This window comes from Sapajus apella, unplaced genomic scaffold (assembly GCF_009761245.1).
Source record: "Sapajus apella isolate SASKATOON/1434 unplaced genomic scaffold, GSC_monkey_1.0 scaffold22, whole genome shotgun sequence".
Classification (NCBI taxonomy): Eukaryota; Metazoa; Chordata; class Mammalia; order Primates; family Cebidae; genus Sapajus; species Sapajus apella.
Window position 1 is genome coordinate 16,126,991 of NW_022436962.1, and position 23,267 is coordinate 16,150,257.

General features: G+C 35.8%; 1 protein-coding gene across 14 annotated transcripts in view; it reads left to right on the forward strand.

Annotated features, from left to right (window-relative positions):
• The window catches only part of RPS6KC1 (ribosomal protein S6 kinase C1), a 206,938-nt gene that overhangs the window by 52,866 nt on the left and 130,805 nt on the right, over positions 1-23,267 (forward strand). For 11 of the 14 annotated variants that reach the window (XR_004272231.1, XM_032289202.1, XM_032289210.1 and 8 more), the window contains 2 exons: positions 449-542; positions 12,602-12,961. Coding sequence is in view for 9 of the 14 variants with exons in the window: in XM_032289200.1 (XP_032145091.1) it covers positions 449-542; positions 12,602-12,961 (454 nt within the window). In the remaining 5 variants the exon portion in view is untranslated. The remainder of the gene's footprint in view (positions 1-448; positions 543-12,601; positions 12,962-23,267) is intronic. The other 3 variants (XM_032289206.1, XM_032289201.1, XM_032289211.1) reach the window with 1 other exon arrangement.

The following is a 23,267-nucleotide window of genomic DNA, read 5'->3' on the forward strand; positions in this document are numbered from 1 at the left end:
ATATTCTTTAGTTCATGGTTTTTTTCTTCTGCATTTGCTTAATGGGTACTTGGGCAGAATTAAAATAATACACTTTTATAAGAAACCATGTATGATTCTAAACATTAAGATTCCTATTGAATTTTAAAACAATAGTCTATTTCTAGAGCAATTTAGGTTTATAGAAAAATTGTGCAGAAAGTACAGTTTTCTCATATATCTCTTCTTCCCTCCAACCCTCAGTTTCTTTCATTAAATATCTTGGATTGGTATAGTACATTTGTTACAGTTGATGAACCAATACTGATATATCTATCAATTTTTTTGAAAACACTTGTCATCTAGTTTAATAGATTAATATAGTTGTTTCTTTAAATCTTTATACATGCTTAGTTGGGACAACTATTTTTTATTTACTATTGTTCATTCTCTTAATGCTAATGAAACACAATTGCTCTTACCTTTTTAGGGTGGAATAATTAATGATAGTTCTGAATTAATTGGTCCTGCTGAAGCTCACTCAGATTCCCTCATTGATACCTTTCCTGAGTGTAGTACAGAAGGTAAGAGATTTTAATTTTTTTGCATTTCAAAGTTTTTGATTGCAGAAGACCATAAATTATATCTGCATTGCAAAAAGACAGATGTATATAGGAATTTGAGGGTATTTCACTGATTCTAAGATACACTTTTTCTTCACATTTTGCTGTCACTGATATTGGGTGCATGATATTAGGTCCATGACAACTCACATTTAATTGGCAGCTTTTCTTTTCTTAGTGGAATATAAAATAATGATTCATCCTCCAATTAGTGGCATCTTAGAGTTGATGAAATATGGTATAATGAGTAGTTTGGAGTTTGTATTGTCTAGTGTAAGGATGCCTTACTGGGCCGGGCGCGGTGGCTCATGCCTGTAATCCCAGCACTTTGGGAGGCTAAGGTGGATAGATACCTGAGGTCAGGAGTTTGACACCAGCCTGGCCAACACGCCCGTAATCCCAGCTACTGGGGAGGCTGAGGCATGAGAATCACTTGAACCTGGGAGGCAGAGGTTGCAGTGAGCCGAGATTGCATCACCACACTCCAGCTTGGGTGACGGAGCGAAACTTTGTCTCAAAAAAAAAAAAAAAAGAATGCCTTACTCATTTCTTTAGCGCATCTGACTTTTAGACAATTAATTTCAAGACTGGCTTTAGGGAGTTAGTCATTTACCCAGAAAGAATAAACCCTAAGTAAACCCTAAGGTAGTTTTAGTGTTTTTGATATGTTTTTAAATAAAATGAGTCTAAATCAAGTTTTAATCACTTTCTTGTTTTATTCCTCTAATAAGGAGGAATAAATGCTTAATTTCTTGTTTTATTCCTCTATTAAGCCACACTTGAATTTATAGGAAAATTTAAATATGTACATTTCAGCCTTTGGATTTCTGTAACTATTTTTATTTCAGAGATTACGGAATTAAAAAATGATTTGGGGGCAGGGGTAGGAAGGGCCTTTAAAAACAGATAATTAGATTTGTTTTAGGTGGCTTAGATTTGGTTTATTAAAGGTAAAATAATAGACTAAATAATATTTCGTGTCTTTTTCATGAGTAAGAGTTTATGGTGGAGGAGGCTGCTTTATGAGGAAGAGGTAGCCATCATCTCACTGTAGTGCTGTTTTTGTGAGGGTATATACTGCTGTCATATAGCAAGAGCCACACTGACATAAATCTATTGCAGTAAATTTCCATCTTGATTTGGTCAGAGCAACATGTTCTTATCTATTATGTGGGCTAATACACTTAAATTATTTTTTCTTTTGGTACTAACACATTGAGAAGTGGTTAGCTTTTATTCTTTTTCATTGTGCTTCCCATTGACTTAAGGTCCATTAATTTAAACTTAGTGTTGTGTGTAATGCAGGCTGGCAACATGCCCGGGGTCTTCATTGGGTTCTCAGTACCTTTGACTCCACCTTGATTCTGCAGGGTCATAGAAAAACATGGTTGACAGTAATTTAACTTTATAATCTGTTATTTTTTGGCAGGGGGAGGGGATGTCTGGTCTTGGTGACCTATTTTAATCAGAGATCTTTGTGAAGGTTTGGAAAATCTAGCCCCTGCTTGGGATCCCAATGTGATTCTAATTATAGAACTAGTTTCCTTGAAAGGTAAATTTTCTGAAATAACCTAAGCTGACTGTTGCCTCAGTTTCCCTACTCCTGAGAAAGAGGAGTACACGTTTTCCACTTGCAATATGTACTGATTCTGTGACACCCAATAGAGAACTAGTAGGAGAGTTAGAAAGATTTGTAGGAGAGGCTGGGCATGGTGGCTCACGCTTGGAATCCTAGCACTTTGGGAGGCCAAGGTGGGTGGATCACTTGAGATCAGGAGTTTGAGACCAACCTGGCCAATGTGGTAAAACCCTGTCTCTACTAAAAATACAAAAATTAGCCAGATGAGATGACCAGCGTCTGTAATCCCAGCTACTCGGGAGGCTGAGGCATGAGAATTGCCTGAACTAGGGGGCGGAGATTGCAGTGAGCCGAGATTATGCCACTGCACTCCAGCCTGGGTAACAGAGTGAGACTCCGTCTCGGAAAAAAAAAAAATGAGAGTATTCGATGAGGGGTACAATAGTCAGAAATGCAGAATGTTTCTTTTCCCTATTTTTTTGATACAAGAATCAAAGGTTGTGGGATATGGGAGTAGTTATATTCTTCTGATATCTATCATAAGCTTCTATTACTAGGTGGGAGTCAGCCATGGTGAGAGAAGGGTATCTTAAGAGCCTACTTTAGTACAAGGCACTCGAGATCTGCAGAGATCTTTCTGTTCTTTGCTATAGTCTAGGACAGAAGGGGAGGGGCATGATTATTAGGAATGAGTTTTCTTGGGATAGTACTCTGAAATATTAAAGGCTGTTCAAGGTGAATGGATGGCTATGTTAATGCTAAAGGAGATGCAACCTAAAGCTAGGGTGAGCATGTAGTTTATTGTTCATAATGGGACACTTCTGAGAATTATAGACAGTGCTATTAATAGTTATACCAAGACCACAAACATGACACAGGACAGCCTCAGGCAAACTGAGCTGTAAGGGTGCCCCTTCTGAAAGCAGTTGTTTCAGAGTTTACCTCTGAACGTTCCAAAAGATGTGTTTTCTTTGGAAGGATTTATCTTTTGGGAATGTGCTTTTATGAGAGAAATTGGGGCCAACATTTCTGTTAGAAACACAGAAAAGGACTATGACATCTAAAAGGAATATTGACATTTTATCCCGTCAGTGTAGTTTAGTTTTTCAATTACATTACCATCTCTGAAACACACTGTGTTCCGCAAAGAATGAAAAACGTGGAACTGGAAATGCTGTTAATGGTTATGTTGTTTTTCTCCCCTCCCTTTAAAGGTTGTATGCCTGGCAAATTAATCCTACTGAAAGATAGTAGGTTGATAAATACAGATAGATCAAAGTGTCAGACATCTTGCAAATACATTGTTATTTGAGAGGGAAAAATCGCTTTTAAATATCCTGAGATTGTTTGCAATAGTGGGAAAGTGGATGATTTACTTCATACCAAAAGGTCTGCAAACTCTGGAGACAACCAGGGAGAGGGACATCTAGTAGCAAAAGAGCAGGAAAGCCAGCAGCCAGTCAAGCCCCACAGGTATGCAGTGAAACGGAGGTTTGTTAGAGGGATGGTGGTGACAAAGACTTGTGTTTTGGATTTAGAGCTAAAATGTGAGGAAGTGATTCACCACATGAAAACTTCTCTAAGTGTGCTATTTTAAACCCTGTTTTAAAGGTGGGTTGTCATTTTTCTTATTTGTGAATTATCTAGCTGGTTCTCCGGAATGAGCCGGAGAGGGTAAATCCTAATATATAGTCTGCTGTTTCAGCGTTCTTTAGTTACAGTTAGAATGACATGGCAAGTTGATCACTTCTCAGAGAACAGATGTAGAGGTGAAGTGATCATTATTTTTCTTAAGACCTTAAAAATGCAGTGAACAGATCCTAATATGAAATGAAAGTTTTCTGAGGAAAATATAAAGATCTGGATTTCTTTGTGTTTTGCGATAAAGTCTCAGTCTGTTATCCAGGCTGAGTGCAGTGGCACAATCACAGCTCACTGTAGCCTTGATGTCCTGGGCTTGAGTGATTCTCCTTCCTCAGCCTCCTGAGTAGCTGGGACCATAGACAGGCACAACCATGCCTCGCTAATTTTTCTTTTTAAATTCTTTTGTAGAAATGGGATCTTACTTTGCTGCCTAGGCTGGTCTCGAACACTTGGGTACAAGTGATTCTCCTGCCTCGGCCTCCCAAAGTGCTGGCATTACAGGTGTGAGCCACTGTGCCTGACCTGTTTTTTAAAATTACAGTTACTTTGTTGTAGCATGGGATAGAGAAACCCCTTTAAGGTTTTGTAAAAAATAATTTGGTGATAAACTGATAAATATATTTTGTTTACTATGAAATTGAAAATTAGGAAATTAGTAGGTTTTTAGACAAAAAGTTAATATTGTTTTACATTTTAAAAATGAAATCCTGGTTACTCTTTATCTCCTTTGTTCAAATAAGTTAAACTATATTTTTTCAAAGATGAAAGAAGATGTAATTTGTTGCTAACATCTTATTTCCATTATGTCTGTTTCAACTTACATCTTTTCCTTGAATTAAATTTAGCCATGAAGTTACTAGGACATTGTTGGAAACCTGCCCAAATTTGTGCATATCAGTTGAGCTCCTTGGCATATTTCTCACACCTGTTGGCCTTTTTGAAGGATGTAGATTGCTTTACTGCCATGCTGGCCTTGATATAAGAGATTTGCATGTTGGTATAGTCTCATCTGGTAACCTGTGTCATTTGTTCTTCCTGATGCATCACTTTTCAGTTTTGGGAGGGACTTTTTTTCTGGTTTATACAGCAAATGAGAAAATAATTAGGTGATTGTAACCACAAAGACAAATTAAGTGATCAGCTTATTGTATGTATATATTAGATCTTAAGAATGAATATTCTTAAATGTTTCCTGGCAAAACAAAATCTACCCCCACCTTTTTTTTGGCCAGAAATTATGCATTAAGAAGTCCCCAGCTGCTTATTGTAACAATTGTAGAAACATGAAAGGGTCTATTAAACTGACTTGAATTAGCCATTTTAAAGTAAATGAAATGTACATTTTGAGGAAAGCGTGTATGAAAATGTATAAAAAGAACATTAGAATACCTCATACAGATTTTGAGGATAGCATGTTTGAGGATAGTGTGTATTGCTGTCTTTGTAGCAGATCCCTGAAATGATATTAAGCTCAAGATTTGTATGTTTATTTGATGGCAGGGTAGTAATTCTTTCCCGTATGTAGACTGACATGAAGATTGTGATTAAACTGTGTTAAATGAATAGTGTTGATTATATTTAAAGTACTGGTTGGTCTTATTGGAAAGATGTATAGTTATTTAAGCTTGAAAAAAATTTTCTGTATTAAAATACCATTTGTTTTATCTTATTTATGTTTTTTTCATTTAATAGATTTAAACTTGACACTTTGAGACAGCAGCATTTTAAATAGGAATGTTTTTTAGACGATTGGCTACTTGATAACCTAAATCTGTTTCCAAGATAAATTTAAAGTCTGTTTGCTTCATAGTATAGTGTAAGATGACAAAATATAGAAAGTATTAAATATTAATTTAAATGTAAATTTATAGGAAGTCCAAGTAATTTAAAGTAAAATTAAGCTCAAATGTCCACTAGGTGGCACCATGAGAACTCTAAATCTTGTTACCAGTATTTTTCTAGGCCCTTTGGTATTAGGTATGCTAGAGTATCTCTTGCATACTCAGCTCGAAGAGATTCTTTTTTCTGTTATGTGCTTATTTACTCAACTTAATTTTATTCTCTGCCCCTAGTTGACTTTTCTTTGGTAGTGGAGTTTGACAAAAAAGAACAGGTCATTTTTTTCCCCCCAAGATAACCACAAGTGAGAATGTACCAGTGTGTGTACGTGATACATATGACACTGATGATAAATAGTGACTCTTAAAAACTCTAGGGTTATTGAGGGTGATATTGCAAATTAGGAGTTTAGGGGTTGGGTGGGACAAATAACAGAAAATTCATGATATACCGTGGGAATCATTAGAAATGATATACTCAAATCTCTTATTTTACAATTACAGATTTGGAATTTCAGAGAAGTTAAGCCATGTGCCTAAGATACTCCAGCTATTTCATAGCACTCACAGAACTATATTTTGAAATGAGGAGATTTTATTTTAGAGGGGAGGCAGGAAGAAGACATACTTGGTATAGAAAACTCAGCATGAGCTACTTGCATACCGGTAGTGGGCTTGATATCCTGGAGCCTAGAGAAAGTTCTGGAGAGTAGCAGAGTAAGTTCATTTGGTAAAAAATGAAAATAATGATGGGTCTTTATTATGATAAAATAGCAGTATTAGGGTTGTAATTGAGATTGCTGTGTTGTTTTCTGGGCTTATTCTGTTGTTTTACCAAATCTGTATGAGGTATTCTGATGTTCTTTTCATTACATTTTCAAGGATGAAGCATAGACATGACCCAAGAACATTATAAAAATGTGGAACATTAAAGGAAAGGTTCTTTTTTTTTTTTTTTTCACAACAGCTATTACTAAATGATGAATAGGGAGTCACATACAGGAATCTTAACTAGCATTAAGCTTTACATTTAGGTATTCACTTAAAAATCATGTTTGTAAGTGCTAGTTTCTTAATGGAAACTGATATGTATGTCTTCTACCTTAGGGTAACCTTTGTTCAGCTGGCTAGATAACTTGCTTTGTGCATGGACCATGAGTCATTGCTACTAGGAAAAATAGAAATCCCTTTTTGTTGACTATGGCAATATTTGAACCTCAGGGCTCAGTGAAAGCTATCAGCTAATAATAATGAGGCCATGTATTTTATATATAGTCACCCATGAGAGACCACCTGTTGTTCTAAAGGAAACCGATCTCTTTTTACAGATGGTCTTCAAATACAGATTTCTGATAGTTTATAGTATAAAGATTTATTCTATGGCAACTCAACCTGTTCCCCTGGGGCCTGTCTTTCAGAGATGGTGTCCTAGACAGATTTCACTATACTGCCCTACTCTGAGCAGTTCAAAGCACAGAGGTAAGGGTAGGTAGGTGAACTGGGATGCTAAATAAACGCCTTATGTCTGTAGCTGCTTTTTAACAAGTCACCTGGGGCCCTCTAATAGCCCTGAGACTTGAATTTCTGTGATATGAACCTGGAGGCAGAACGCTTTCATAGAACCTTTGACTTTTTCCCCTTGTATCACTTCCAAAAAAAGCTTGGGTTTTTGCCTTGATGGTGTTGGTTAAGGATGCACCTTTTACTCTTGCGATGGCCCAGAGGGCCTCTTTAAGTATGGGTTGACTTCAGGTTGGTTTAACTTTTGACAAATAGTCTCTATATTATATCAAAAGTCAGTGGTTGCCCTGCCTTATCCACAACGTCCTTCCTACCCAAACTGAGAAACTGTCACTTGCTTGTTGCACTCTGTATCTTACTTGGTAACTTCCTTTCTCGGCTTTAGGGAGCCAGTTTCTGCTTTGTGTGATATTTACATATAGTTTTGTATAAAATAAGTTAAATTGTGTGATTTCTGGGAGTTGAACAAGCACTATATTAAGCAGATATGTTAAGTATGTAATATAAATAAACTAGGCATTGAGTATTTACATATATTTATAAATAAGAGTCATGCTGTGGTGTTGAAGGGAGTTTCTAAATGTTATCTTCCTCGAGCTGGCTGGAGAATACTTCATTGAGAAGAAGGGAATGTAGAAACTGCTTAAATATGGAAGAGAAAGATATCAGTGAGTACTAGAAGATGATTAGTTGCCTTATATGGTCGAGGAGATAGGGTAGGGTTAGGCTTTTCAGGCATGGCCAGGTGCAACTTCCAGAGGAGAATTAAAGGAATAAGGCGGGCAAGGAAGAGGTGTCAGGGGTTTGCCTGCTTTAAACAGATCTGTCTCTATACTCATATCTAACTCCTTTTTTGAGTTTGGAATTCTTGGCACTAGCTGCTGGTTGATCCAGGTAGGTTTATATTTCACAAATGATGCGTGTATAACTTTCTTTTACTCAAATACGTTCCCAGTATTGGCCCTTGATGCATCTCCTTTGATATCTTTCAGATACTGAGCTTAAGGGTTTACCGTACACAAAGAATATTATTAAATTTTGTATTATAGAATTACCTATAATCCTACCATACACAGAAAATCACTGTTAATAGTGTATCTTTCTAGCCTTTTTTCTGTGTTTGTTTTTAAAGTAGAATTATAATATACATACTCATTTGTAGTTGGTTGTTTTTGCATAATATATCATAAGACTTTAGCATTAAATATTCTTCTATAGAATGATTTTAATAGCTGTATAATATTTTATCAAAAGAAGGTATTATAATCTCCTATTAGGAATTTATTGCCACATTTTTACTGATTGTTGTGATGGACATTCTTGTATATAGATCTTTTTTGTTCACCTCTGATTGGTTTTGGTATACATTGCTAAATTTCTGGGAGAAAGACAGAAGCAGTTTTGTGCTTTTGATATGCATTGCCAAATTCTCTTCTTTTTAAAAAGGTTAAACTCGAAGTCTTTTTATTTCTCTTTTCTTCTTCTGGTTTGGCTAAATAAATTTCTCTTTTTTACCTGCTGGGGTGTATGTGTATGTGTGTGTGTGTTTGCTTTCTTTTAAAGATGCCTAATTAAGAAATTAGAATTTGAAAAGGAAACATTTTCTACAGAATGTTTATTTACTTAATTTTACTATCTTTGTCTCTAGATATTTTAAATGGTCCTACTTTTTTGATCTAATTTCATTTAATTATGATTCTCATTGCTAATAAAATATGATTTGAAAGGTAAGAGGAAATATGACTGTGGTACTAGTTTGTTGTAGTCAAAAGCCAAGAAACAGAGTCTATGTAACGCTGCCCTCTTGCCCTTCGTTGTTATTGTTATTGTTAAAAAGGAAAATGGGGCAAAAGATGAAACAGAACAATGTGATAGATGATGTGAAGGTTATAGTGACAAGACACCAGAGAACAGACAAAAGAGATCTCTAATACAGCATTTCCTTTCTTTTGTGATTAGCTGTATCATCTAGAACTTTTTTCAACCTTATCTATTTATCAGTTTCAATGGGCTAGGTTATATGTTGGCATCATTTAAGGAAATAAGTTTGCATTGAAATACATAAAATGTTTTAAAATTAAGAATAATCGTGCTCGCTTCGGTAGCACATATACTAAAAATAAGAAAAATCTCATAAATTTTTAATTTAAGAAAAATCTCATAAAATTTATATATATTTCATAGGATAGTAGATAAATACCTTTGTTGATTGCTATGAAAGATTCTTATTATGAAGTACTGTCTGTATGACTGATATGTCAGAGAACTGAAAAGATTCTCTCTAGGTTCTATGAATCTCATTTGAGATTGTCAGTTTAATGAAATCTTCTGCTTTTTGGGAATAGAATTTGTTCTTTTTGGACGTTCTAAGGGCTTGAAATAAGGTTGAAAATGAGGATATATATTGACAGGGTGCCAAGGCAGCATCTAAAGCTGATTAGAAGTTTGAGCTTAGTGGCCAGTAACATGTTTTTACCCTACCTTACTTTATTTGATGTGAAGTAAACAATTTGAATTTAAAATAAGAGTTGGCAAAACTATGGTCCATGGGCTGAGTCTGGCCTGCCACCTGTTTTTGTATGGCCTGCAAACTAAGAATGGTGTTTACATTTTTAAATGGTTAAAAAAATTAAAAGAATATGATTTTGTGATTTTTGTAATGGGAAAATTATAAGGAATTCACACTTCAATGTTTGTAAAGTTTTACTGGAGCACAGCCATGCTTATTCATTTATACGTTGTCTATGACTGCTTTTGCACTACAACAGCAGTGTTGAGTAGTTGTGACAGAGACCACATATGGCCTGCAAAGCCTAAAATACTTACTTTTTGGCCCTTTATAGAAAAATCTTGCTGATCCCTGATCTAGAATTGTATGGTCTAATCCACTTTTCATTTTGATTTAGTATATAATATTGAGGAAATAATTTTCTTTTTAATTTTTTTCTGAGAAACTTGGTAGTTAATGTTCAGTGGTGACGCAGATCTCATAGTTATTTCCAAACTAGTTTTTAGATAACCCTGTTGTCGGTCTTATTTAATGATCTAGATCAGTGGCTTTCAAACTGTGACCTTCAGGTCTCTGGGTGTTGCTGAGATATTTTTAGGGGGTTCATAAAACTATTTTGGTAATAATACCAGGACGTTCTTTGCCTTTTCACCATGTTGACATTTGCCCTGATGATACAAAAGCTGTGGTAGGTGAAACTGCTGTGCTTGTGCTTTGGTGTCACTGAATCAAGACAGTGACACCAGGCTGTAACAGAACTCATTGCATATACTTATAAAACCAATGTTAATTTTTCCTAAGTAGCAGAAACTGTTAATTTTGTTAAATCTTAACCCTTGTTACTTGTCTTTTTAATATGCTGTGTGAAAAGATGAGAATTACGCATAAAGCACTCTGCGTACTGAACTACCATAGTTGTCTTGAGGAAAAGCACTTGTTCAGTTGTTTGAGCCATTAGTTGAACTACCTGCTTTTTTCACGGGACACCATTTTTCTTGAAAGAACAATTGCCAAACTGTCATTATTCACACTTGTGTGTTTGACACATTTTTTCTTGAAATGGAGTGAAGTAAGCTGGCACTTCAAGGAAAACAACTGATACTATTTGTTGCCAAAAACAAAATTGGAGTTTTCAATTCAAAATTGGGATTTTTAGATAACCTCTGTCTGCCACTTTGGGTTTGGCAGTTTCCCAATACTTAAAATTTTTCTGATGAGATTGGTGGATAATGAAATGTTGACATACGATTTTTTTGGGTTAATGAAATGTACTGTCAACATTTGAAAGATCTTTGTAACTAAGGGAACCCCTACTTTCAGGACGACCAATGTATGATGTTATAAATTCATGCACAGGTAAAAGATTTATTCAGTGTGCAAGAGATACCAATGGATTTGAATGTAAAAGAAATGGAAATTTCATTCATAGGATTTGATATTCCGCAGTACAACTGAGCTTTAAAAAACTATCAATTGTAGAGTTTTGGTGTAGTATCAAAGAACCATATTCATAATTACCTGAAAAGGCTAATACTTGTTTCTTTTTCAATTACATTATCTGTGTGACATTTCCTTCATATCTTTCATCCAAAACAACATATGACAACAGATTATGAGCAGAATCAGATATGATTGTCTAGCTATCTTCTGTTAAGCCAGACATTAACAAGATTTGCAAAAATGTAAAACAATGCCACTTTTTTTTGTTTTGAAAAATATAGTTATTTTTCATAAAAATTATGTTACTAAATAATGGGGCTTTAATGCTTTATGCATTTCTAGACGTATTTTCTAAATGTCAGTATTGGTATTTAATAAATATTCACAGATACAATTCACATGAACAAAAGCTTTTTAGAATCCACAATCACTTTGAAAGGCAGTCCTGAGCAGAAAGTTTGGTATGTATTGTGGATTATGCTCATTTACCAGATGTCAGTTATATGACCTATGAGAAGGAATTCTCACTGCTAAATAATTCGGTAGCACCTATTACTGTGTTTTTTGTCTGAAAACATAGGTGCAAATATACCTTTCCAAAAGCTTGTGGAAGAGGCTGAGACAAAAATGTCTAAAAATTCTGACTTTAACAAATGCTAAATAGCATACATTTTCCAGATATGGTTAGTTACCAAAAAGCACACTTCTGAGGACACATTGGATAATTGTTATATAGTTACAGGTTGAGAATCCCTAACCTAAAATCTGAAATCTGAAACACTTCTGGTCCCTCATTTCAGATGAGGGATATTCATCCTGTATTATATAATTGTTATAAAAGTTGTAAAATAATGATAGTCTCTTATGCTTTATATGCATTAACTCTATTCCTCATTTAAAGTCTTACATAGTAAGTAATACTATGAGGTAACCTGCTGTTGGTCACACAGTAAGTTTTAAGAGCTGGAGCTGGGTATGGTGGCCCATGCTTGTAATCTAAGCTACTCAGGAGGCTGAAGTGAGAGGATTGCTTGAGCCCAGGAGTTGGAGTGCAGCTGGGCAACATAGCAAGATGATGTCTTTAAAAAAAAAAAAAAAAAAAAAAAAAAAAAAAAAGCTAAGATTCAAGTACTTTTTCCTTTAACAAAATGCTCTTATTTGTAGCAACTCTGTGTACAGGCAACAGTTTTCTGTAAATAGCTTACAGGATCTTGTGGTAAAGGCTCTTTTTGGCATCCAAACTAGATGAAGATTTGTTTTCAATTTTAGTTTGATGCTTAAGGCAAGGAAGTTGTCTTCCAGAGTTCTATAGAGAGAATAAAATGAATGGACTAAGCTGAAACAAATTGCTAGACACTGACTTCCATCAGTAAATTACAGCCTTCCAAATTGACTTGGATAATATGAAAAATGAATAATTAGCATGATTTGTATTCATTTGGCTGATTCTCAATTTAATATCTGTTTACTATTGTGATCATATTTCTAGGCTTCTCCAGTGACAGTGATCTCATATCTCTTACTGTTGATGTGGATTCTCTTGCTGAGTTAGATGATGGAATGGCTTCCAATCAAGATTCTCCCATTAGAACTTTTGGTCTCAATCTTTCTTTGGATTCTTCAGCACTAGGAGCTGTTGCTTCTGAGAGTGAACAGAACAAAACAGAAGAACGGGAAAGTCGTAGCCTCTTTCCTGGCAGTTTAAAACCCAAGCTTGGCAAGAGAGATTATTTGGAGAAAGCGGGAGAATTAATAAAGCTGGCTTTAAAAAAGGAAGAAGAAGACGACTATGAAGCTGCTTCTGATTTTTATAGGAAGGGAGTTGATTTACTCCTAGAAGGTGTTCAAGGTATGGTTTTATATATATTAATATGTTTTGGCATGGTCTTTTGTTGGTGTATGGGGAAAGTACATACGTATATCTTCTGTATAGTCTTATGGAAATAATACTGAAAATGATAAATTACTGAAGCTTAAAAGATATATATATGCATATATACTTGATATTAGACATTATTGGAGGTACTTAACCCTCTACTTTAAATCAATTAATCCACAAAAACAGGATTAAAAAAAAGTCAGCAATTCTCCAAGTCTCTTGTATGAATAATAATCTTTCATTTCTGACTTGAAAAGGCAGTGTTTTACTTGTCTTCATCTCTCTCAGGAGTAATTCAGAGATTCTTGATGACCTGAAGAGACAAAATAAAATGGATTTTAAACTAAGAGCATAAAAGTTTCTTGGGTTTGCCTACTATTTTGTTCTTTGTAGCTGTTGTAAATTCTCATTTAATTAATGGAGGTGATGTGGGATGTGTAGAGCTGAATGTAACTGAATGTCTATATGTAGAGTTTACTCTTCTGAAGTGTTAGCTCTCGTTTTAGCCCTTTAATTTTTCTATATAGAAGTAGAATGAAGCATTCTGAATTTAGTTACATGACTTTTTGGATACAGTAATCAAAGATTGATATTGGCGTTCTTCCAGTGGTTTTATTTACAAAAGATTGTTCTGTGGTCTTGGGTTTGTCAGTACCATTCAGATTACCGGTCTCCTGTATTACTAACACTTTTTACTACAGTGCTTCTCACTGTGCCTAGTATCCTGCTAGGATAGTCCAAAAGCCTTTTGTTATTTCTGGAGTATAACCTTTCAGTTTTATAATATGGTGTACCTGCCTGTATATGGAGGATCCTAACTGCTTCTTAACCAGGATTTTGACCATTTCTCTTGTTTTTAGCTTTCACTCCCACTTCCTAATGCCACCAGTTCTTGAATTTTTGGAGAGTTTTACCATGCCATGTAAATTTGGCAACTTTCCTGAGTTTCCTTTTAGTAACTTCTCATCCATCTACCTTTCTTTTTTTTAAAAATTATATTCCCATTGCAGTGTATTGATGTTTACTTTTTATATCTTTTTATCTTCTAAAATTTTGTTGCTGTTACCTTCTCAGTTTCTTTGTCCTTGTGGGATTTTTGTCTTAAAGAAATTTTTTGACTGCCATGTTAATAAAGTTTCAGTAGGGAACCTAGCTAAAAAAATGTGTTCAGTTTGCCATCTTCAACTGGGAATTCAGATTTCACAATTGCTACTTATTTTGGTGGGCCTGAGGAACAAACAGCTATTAATGTTTTGTGTGTATAGCAACAAGAGGAGCTGGAGTCTTGTTTCCTTTTTCACTAGTTTTTATCTTACCGAAATGCTGATATAACCATTTGGAATCTGTTAACACAGCTTCAAATAATTGAATCTAAATTCATTTCTCATTAATTTTGTCATCTTGATATCGTTATATAATATAGGTTATCACATTTAAGGCTTCTAATTGATAGTCTAATTTGGAAGTTACTTGTTTTCATGCTTTGATGGAAAGATCATTTTCATCCTAATTCTATTTTTCAAATGGTTTTATAATGTTAGGTTTTTTTTTTTTTTGGAGACCCAATCTCACTCTGTTATCCAGGCTGGAGTGCAGTGGCGCCATGTCAGCTCACTGCAACCTCTGCCTCTGGGAGTTTGAGCAATTCTCCTGCCTCACCCTCCTTGGTTGCTGGAACTACAGGTGTGCGCCACCACACCTGGCTAATTTCTGTAGTTTTAGTAGAGATGGGGTCTCACCATGTTTGCCAGGCTGATCTCAAACTCTTGACCTCAGGTGGTCCACCTGCTTTGACCTCCCAAAGTGCTGGGATTATAGGCGTGAGCCACTGCGCCGAGCCATCTGTTGGGTTTTTTGTTTGCTGGTGGAGCATTATGATCGTAAAGATCTGTTCATGTTTATTCTTTGCCTTAACTCTCACTTCGAGTTGGGAATTTAAAATGGGTATGAATTATTAAAAAAATCTGCTCTGATATTTTTCCGTTTCTTTTCAGAGAATTATGTGCTAAAACATCACTGGAGTTTAATTGACATAGATAAAATGCATGAGGGTGGTCAGTGTGACATTTTTCTAAGTTGTTTGCATTTAATCTTACATTTCATACTGTTACCACTTGATGGCACCAGAAAAATAGAAATCTGTGCTTCAGAATGAGAATTATACATACACGTCAGGAAATAACAAAGAATATGTCATTTGGTTAGTTACTTTGATTATGGTGGTGAATTATTTCTCCACTAGAACTTGATACCAAACCTACTAGACTGCTATCTTAAGGAATGCTACCATTTAAACATGTATCTTGTATTTAATGCATGTTTGTCCTTTTAAAACCACAATATCCATTCCTGCTCTGGATTGGTTTCTGTTGTTAATATGACATCAATTCTAGAAAGTTAGTAACTGATTAAACTGATTTTAGTCTTTTATTGTTTATTTGCAATTTGATCCATTTTTATTCATACTAACTATGGGAACCACAATCATAGAACTCTAATTTTTAACCAGTATGTAAAAGAACCTTTGTTTCAGCCCTCCTGGTTACACATTTGACCCTGTGTCAAATGTAAGTTTGGGACAGTACTTCCAGTCCATGGATTCTGTACTAGCATACCAGTCACCACCTAACAGACCTATGGTTATTATCCTTCAATTTGTGGGGAAACTGGGGGCTCTAGTTGTCAGCTTGATTTGACTTTTTTGCTTAGAAGAGATGTTTCCTTGGACAAGGTTTGTTACAGGTTGACAAAACTGTTAGTGAAAGATCTCTATAACCAGTAAAACCTATAAATCATTTAAATTGAACTCTTCATAACGTTTGTTCTTGTGATTTTTATTGGCATGGATTGGCATGTCTTATAATAAGTATTTCTGGATATCTGATAATTCAGAGAAAATAATCTTTCAGATCTAAGTAGTGCTTTATACAAAGATTCTTAGGGTTGGCAAATTTCGTTATTTTGTTACTAAACTATTCATCCTAAAGGAGTTTGTCTGGGTTGTTAGTAGGTCTGATAAAGATGGCTTGATGTTTTTCTTATTTAACTGGTATTTGCACAGCTGAGAGCACATGCAAAATACAATAGCAACAGCTCTGTTTGCCCATCCAGCGGAGAATAAGTATACCCTGGTAGTGGTAACTTTGAATTCTCTTTGAACCTGACACTTTACTTACTCCCTTTCAGAAATGGCTGTTAGAATGAAAGTACTGTCTCTCTTCTAAATTCTCAGGTCTTTATGGATGTAAGAGAGAAAATCCAAAAGTCAGAGTGGAAGGAATCAACTTGAATTTTTGAAAAGGATGTTGCAATATGTATCACCCTTTCCTGTCCATCTTGTTTATATAATACTGAAAGTGGCTGATATGATTAATCTATGTGTGGGCTTATTGGAGTAGTTGTGATAACATAGAGTGGTATGTGGATTACAGAAACGTATTAATAAAATGTTTAAGTAATAACAATTCATTACACGTCTGTCACTGTACAAGGTATTTTTCTTAGACTATTTTTAATCTTCACAGCAACCCCATAAGTTGAACTATGACTGGCCATACTGGACTTCGTCTAAGGACACCAAAATTTAGAGGGTGCAAACATTTAATATAATGATTCTAAAAGCTTGGCACCTAGTTAGCAAGAATAATTATTTAAAACAGGAAGCTACCAGATGGCGAGCATTGTTAGTAACACCCATCTGTGGGCTACATTATGAATTACAGAGTTGATTTGAGAGCTGGTTTTTGTAGTTTGTTCCAGGTGCCAAAAGTGCTGGTTTGATGTCTTTGTAAGGTAGATATTGTGATCCCTGTTTTATAGGTGGAGGAAACTAAGCCTTACATAAATTAAGCAATTTGCTCAAGGACACAAGCCAGTAAGAGTTGAGCTAGGATTTTAACCTAGGTCCTTCTGAGCCTAGGTCTTCATATTGTGCTATGCCACCTCTCATGTGTTCCCCCTAATTAGATTAGCATTTTAAAATGGAGAAGCAGGAAATCTTCTCCATTATTGAATATTTGAAAACTTTCTTATTTTGAGTATTCATCATTTTTCCTTCTACCCATTTGTTTGTTTTCAGTCAGCCATCTATTCATCTAGTTGATCCTTCAACAAGCATTTGCTACTTGTATGTACCAGGCCCTGTAATAGGGAATATAAAATGGTTATTTTCTAAATATATAAAATAAAATTGAGCAATGGCCCTTCAAGATGAGATGTTTCTGTCAACTTAATAGCATGCTAATATGACCCATGATTTTGTTGTGTATATCTTGTTGAAAATATCTGGTAGGTTTGCTACTGTAGTCACACCTGTTGCTGTTCACTTGATGTTGATGCCACACTTAAAAAATACTCCATTCTTTCCCCCTGCCCTTCTCATTCTTTTTCTTTCCTTCGTCTCTTATTTTCTCCCTTCTTCTCTCCTTCCCTTTTACCTTCTTTCCTCTTCTCTCCTCTTGCATACATTATGAGTGAAATTTCATAATGTATTTCTGGATATTGTTGATATCCAATTTTTCTTTGAAGATTTTATTGATATTTTTGACCAAAGAGACTATTTTTAATGTTAATTCTCAGATAAGAGATGCAAACATTTTTATTCTGTCATTTTCAATCTGGTAAATGGTATAATAAGCTGTACCAAACCATTTTTTATAGTTTTTTCTTGGGTAGATGTGTGCTAGACTCTCAGGGATGTCTAGACATATTTCAAACACCATGACCTTGTGTGCAGCTTGGACCATTGATTTAGTCCATGAATAAGAGTTACTTAACTATTTGGAAACTCAAAGGATAAAGTTTTTGGCTTTGGAAATGGATGGATATATGAAAAAGGTAGTAAGATTAGGGTTGATAAAGGGAAACAAGTCATGTGATTTTGTCATTTAGGGGGTCTTGGAACCAATACCCTGTGGATACTGAAGTGCAACTGTGTAAGATTATAGATTCTGAGAACAGATTATAGATTCTGAGAACTTCTTCCTTTTCAGTTTGGATGGCTTTTATTTCTGTTTCTCACCTAATATTCTGGCTAGAACTTCCAGTATAGTGTACAATAACATTGGGAAAGCAGGCATTCTTGTCTTGTTCCTGATGTCTTAGGGGGAAAGATTTCAGTCTTACTGTGAATATGATGTTAGTTGTTGGTTTTTCATAGATGCCCTTTATCATGTTGAGGAAGTTCTATTCTGTTTTTGGTTTTCTGGATGTTAATATCGTGCAATGGTGTTGGATTCTTACAAATGCTTTTTGTGCATCACTTGAATCAATCATGTGCTTTCTTCTTTGTTCTATTAATGTGATATATTACATTGATTTCCTTATATTGAACCATTCTTGAGTTCCTAGGATAAATACCACTTGCCATAGAGATTTTTATCTTAAGTTTGAACCCACTTGTGCCTTTTGGTATCATTTGTATATTTTGTTTATCATTGTAATAAAGTTGGAAAAGAGGGGTTGCTTATTGAAGTATGAGCCTTCTGTCCAGCTCAGTCTGGAAGTTGACATCTTACTTTTCAAGAAGGAGCAGTATTAAACAAATACAGAATATTTCTTATTTTTTTAAATTTTTTCCTTCAGGTGTGACCTGTGACCTGAATGTCATAACATCTTCACAGCCTTTTCTGTTTTAAAATAAAATGTGTACTTTTCACTATGATTTAATAAATTGCCTTAGTTGAGAATTTTTCAGATCTTAATTGTTTTGAAACTGGCTAGAAGGAAGCATTTTAAAATAGTCTCAGATTTTAAAAAGAGATTTAAAATGATTTAAATATGCCACCTAGCCTTCTGTCTTCCCTCCTCATCAGCATTCTGTTTTTTCCTTTCTTTAGTTGATCCAGGAAGTGCCTGCCAACAGGAGAAATCGGTTGCTAATGCATTGAACTCAGAAGGAACTACTTCATAGGTTTAGAGATAAGACTTTAGATTTTCTGTTCTTGATATTCACAAATGAAAAGAGAGTTGCTTTTTAAATTGTCCTATAGTCAGGTAATTCTCTTTCAAGTTTTGTAATAAGACTAGGTTTTCAGCTCCAGGTAACAAAAACCTAACCAACTCAAAGAGGCTCACATAGAAAACATTGTTTTAGTCCATCTGAAAAAGAGTGTTTTATTCCACATAAATGGCTACATATAGCTCAATTCAGGTGTTCAAGAAATGCCAACAGGTCTTTGTCTTTTTATTTTCCTGTCTCTGTTCACACCCTGTACTTGCTATCCCCTTTCTCTTATTTGATTTTATCTTCATGGCATGAAAGATAACCCCCCAACTAGCTCCAGCTTGATAAAGACTTTGTCCTCAGGACGCTAGAGGAAGCAGGTATTTCCCCCCGTAACTCCAATAAAAGCCCCAGGGAGGATTGGCCTGGCATGAGTCACATAGCTTTCACTTCTGTCTTTGTAACCTGATTAGGCATAGGTTATCTGGTCATCCCTGGGAAGGCGGACAGAGCTATCCCTGATGAACCACATGAACTGAATAGCATAACCATGGAATGTGGAAGGAATGGATCCAAACGAGGAACGGATGTTAGGCAAAAACAAACAAACAAAACACATTGAAATGTTATTTCTGCTTTTCTGTCATGGCCCAACAGGGCCGTTTATTATCCTTTCTCCCCTGGCCTTAAAAAACAAAAATGATTGTTTTGGTTGTTCCTGTGTGTTCTCTTATATGTTTCTTAGATGATAATTCTTTAGAGAACCAGCATGGTATCTGTTTTTTAAACTTTTAATGGAAGTATATTATATACACAGAAAAGAAAATATCATAACCATATAGCTGTGAATGTATTTTCACACATGGAACACTTCTATGTGACTGGCATCCAGATCAAGGAGCAGAATTTGGCCAGCACCCTAGAAGCTTCCTCATCTCCCCTCTTCAAGGGTAATTATTATCCTGATCATTAACAGTGTTGAGTGGAGGAGGTCTGCTTTTTTCTTTTAAAAAATATTTTGGAGAAGGAGTCTCGCTGTGTTCCCCAGACCGTTTTGAACTCCAGGCCTCAAGCAGTCCTTCCGCCTCAGCTTCCTGAATAGCCAGGACTTTGGTGTGAGCCATGGCACCTGGTTCAGGTCTGCTTTTTCCTATTCCCATTCCTTATAAGGGCAGGGTTCCAGCTTTGAGAGAGTGCTTTCTGTTGTTTCCACGCGCTTCTCTGCAATTTCCGTTATGGATGATGATGAGGAATGGATTGGGGTCTTGTTTCTCTTATTTCTGTAGGGTCCTGACCTTTCTCCCATTTTTCTTCTTTCTCTTTGGACTTTCACTGTGACATCTTGAAGATATATCACTCATTTTCTATATATCTGATTCTTCCCCAGTAGGAAGGCTTTACCAAGGCTCTCACTTTTGATTGTCCTTACTTTCAACCGTATAAAGCCTGTTTTTTAACTATCAAATGCCAGCCTGTGTTTGGCATTTAGTTGGGCTTCCATTTTCTGTTTGTTTTTTCTTGTGCTTTGGTTTAAGTCCAATTTGCTACCACCCAATATATGTATTTTTTTTTCTTCCCAAGGAATCTCTGTGTTTTTTTTTTTTTTTGAGACAGAGTTTTGCTCTTCTTGCACAGGCTGGAGTGCAATGGAACGATCTCGGCTCACTGCAACCTCGGACTCCTGGGTTCAAGTGATTCTTCTGCCTCAGCCTCCCAAGTAGCTGGGATTACAGGCATGTTCCACCAGCCTCAGCCTCCCAAAGTGCTGGGATTACAGGCGGGAGCCAGCACACCCAGCCAGGAATCTCTTAAGCCTTTCTTCCCCTGGTCGCCACATCCATTAGTCTGTAATGGGGGGGCCCTGGTAGTGTTGTTGTAATTTGATTTGTTTTTCTATTTACAGATAATCCAAAGGTCATGATATCTTTGTTTCCTAGTGGTGCTGAAAATGTGAGTCATAAATGCATTTATTTGCTCTCTTGGTTTTTCGTTTGTTTCTTGAGAGGTTATGTGGAGAGATTGGAAATTTGGTGGCCACCATTGTCCTCTAGGCCCAAGAGACACAGATTGATTTCAGAATGTTCAACAACTTTTGTATGCCTAAAATAAACCTTACATGGTTGTGATATGCATTATCCTTTTTATGTATCATTGGATTTAATTGCCAATATTCATTTATGTTCAGACTTACCTTGTTTTGTTGTGCTTTACTTTATGGCAATTTGCAGATAATTGTGTGTGTTTTTTAAACCAAATAGAAGTTTTGTGGCAACACTGTATTGAACAAGTCTTTTGGGGCTATTTTCATTTTAGGTCCAAGGGGTACATGTGCAGGTTCATTACATGGGTAAATTGTGTGTTGCAGAGGTTGGTATACAGATAATTTTGTCACCCAGGAAATTTGCATAATATTTGGTAGGTAGTTTTCCAGTCCTCACCTTCCTCCCACCCTCCACCTTCAAATAGGCCTCAGTGTCTGTTGCTCCCTTCTGTATCCATGTGTACTGAATGTTTAACTTCCACTTGTAAGTGAGGACATGTGGTGGTTGGTTTTCTGTTCTTGTGTTAATTTGCTTAGCTGATGGCCGTCAGTTCCATTTTTATTGCTGCAAAGGCCACGATCCCTTTTTTTTTTAAATGGCTGCGTAGTATTCTATAGCATATCTGTACCATATTTTCTTTATCTAGTTCACCATTGATGGACATTTAGCTTGATTCTGTGTCTTTGTTATTGTAAATAGTGTTGTGATAAACATGAATGAGTGCATGTGTCTTTATGGTAGAATGATTTATATTTCTTTGGGTATATAACCAGTAATGGAATTGCTGGATTGAATGGTAGTTCTATTTTATGTTCTTAGAGAAATCTCCAGACTGCTTTCCACAGTGGCTGAACTAAATTACATTCCCACCAGCAGTGTATAAGCATTCCCTTTTTTCTGTAATGTCACCTGCATCTGTTATTTTTTGACTTTGTAATAACAACCATTCTGACTGGTATGAGATGCTGTCTCATTGTGGTTTTGATTTGCATTTCCCTAATGAATAGTTGTATTGAGCCTGTTTTTGTATATTTGTTGGCTGCTTTTGAGAAGTGCCTGTTCATGTCCTTGCCCATTTTTTTTTTTTTAATTCAAGATGGAGTCTTGCTCTGTTGCCTAGGCTAGAGGTCAGTGACCTGATCTTGGCTCACTGCAATCTCTACCTCCGGTGTTCAAGCGATTCTTTTCCCTCACCTCCCAAGTAGCTGGGATTACAGGTTCCCACCACCACTTCTGGCTAATTTTTGTATTTTTAGTAGAGATGGGATTTCACCATCTTGGCCGGGCTCGTCCCGAACTCCTGACCTTGTGATCCACCCACCTCAGCTTCCCAAAGTGCTGGAATTACAGGGGTGAGCCACTGCGCCTGGCCTCATCCTTGCCCATTTTTAAATGGCGTTGTTTGTTTTTTATTTGTTGACTTATTTGAGTTCCTTATAGGTTCTGTACATTAGACCTTTGTCAGATACATAGTGTGCAAATATTTTATCCTATTCTATGGGTTGTCTGTTTATTGATAGTTTGTTTTGCTTTGTAGAACCTCTTTAGTTTAATTAGGTCCACTTGTCAATGTTTTTGTTGCAAATTGTTTTGGAGACTTTGTTACAAAGTGTTTGCCTCGGTTGCTATGCTGAATGGTGTTTCCTAGGTTTCTTCTACGGTCTTTAGTGTTTTAGATATTACATTTAAGTCTTTAATTTATCTTTAGTTGATTTTTATATATGGTAAAAAGTAGGAGACAAGGCTAGATTTTCCAGCACCATTTTCTGAAGAGGCAGTCCTTTCCCCATTGCTTGCTATTGTTGGCTTTGTCCAGGATCAGAGAGTTATAGGTGTGCGAAAATCAGATAGTTGTAGGTATGTGAATCAGATAGTTTCAGGGGTCTGTGTATCTGTCTTTGTACCAGTACCATGGTGTTTTCGTTACTGTAGGCTTGTAGTATATGAAGTTGGGTAGTGTGAGGCCTCCAGATTTGTTCTTTTTGCTTAGGATTGCTTTGGCTATTCAGGCTCTTTTATTATTCCAAATGAATTTTAGAATTTGTTTTCTAATTGTGTGAAAAATGTCATTAATAGTTCGATAAGGATAGCATTTAATCTGTAAATAGCTTTGGGCAGTATGGTAATTTTAATAATATTGACTCTTTTATCCATGAGCATGGAATGCTTTTCTGTTTGTCATATCTGATTTCGTTCAGCAGTGTTTTATAATTCTCATTGCAGAGATAATTTACCTCCTTGGTTAGCTGTATTCCTAGGCATTTTATTATTTTTGTGGCTGTTGTGAATG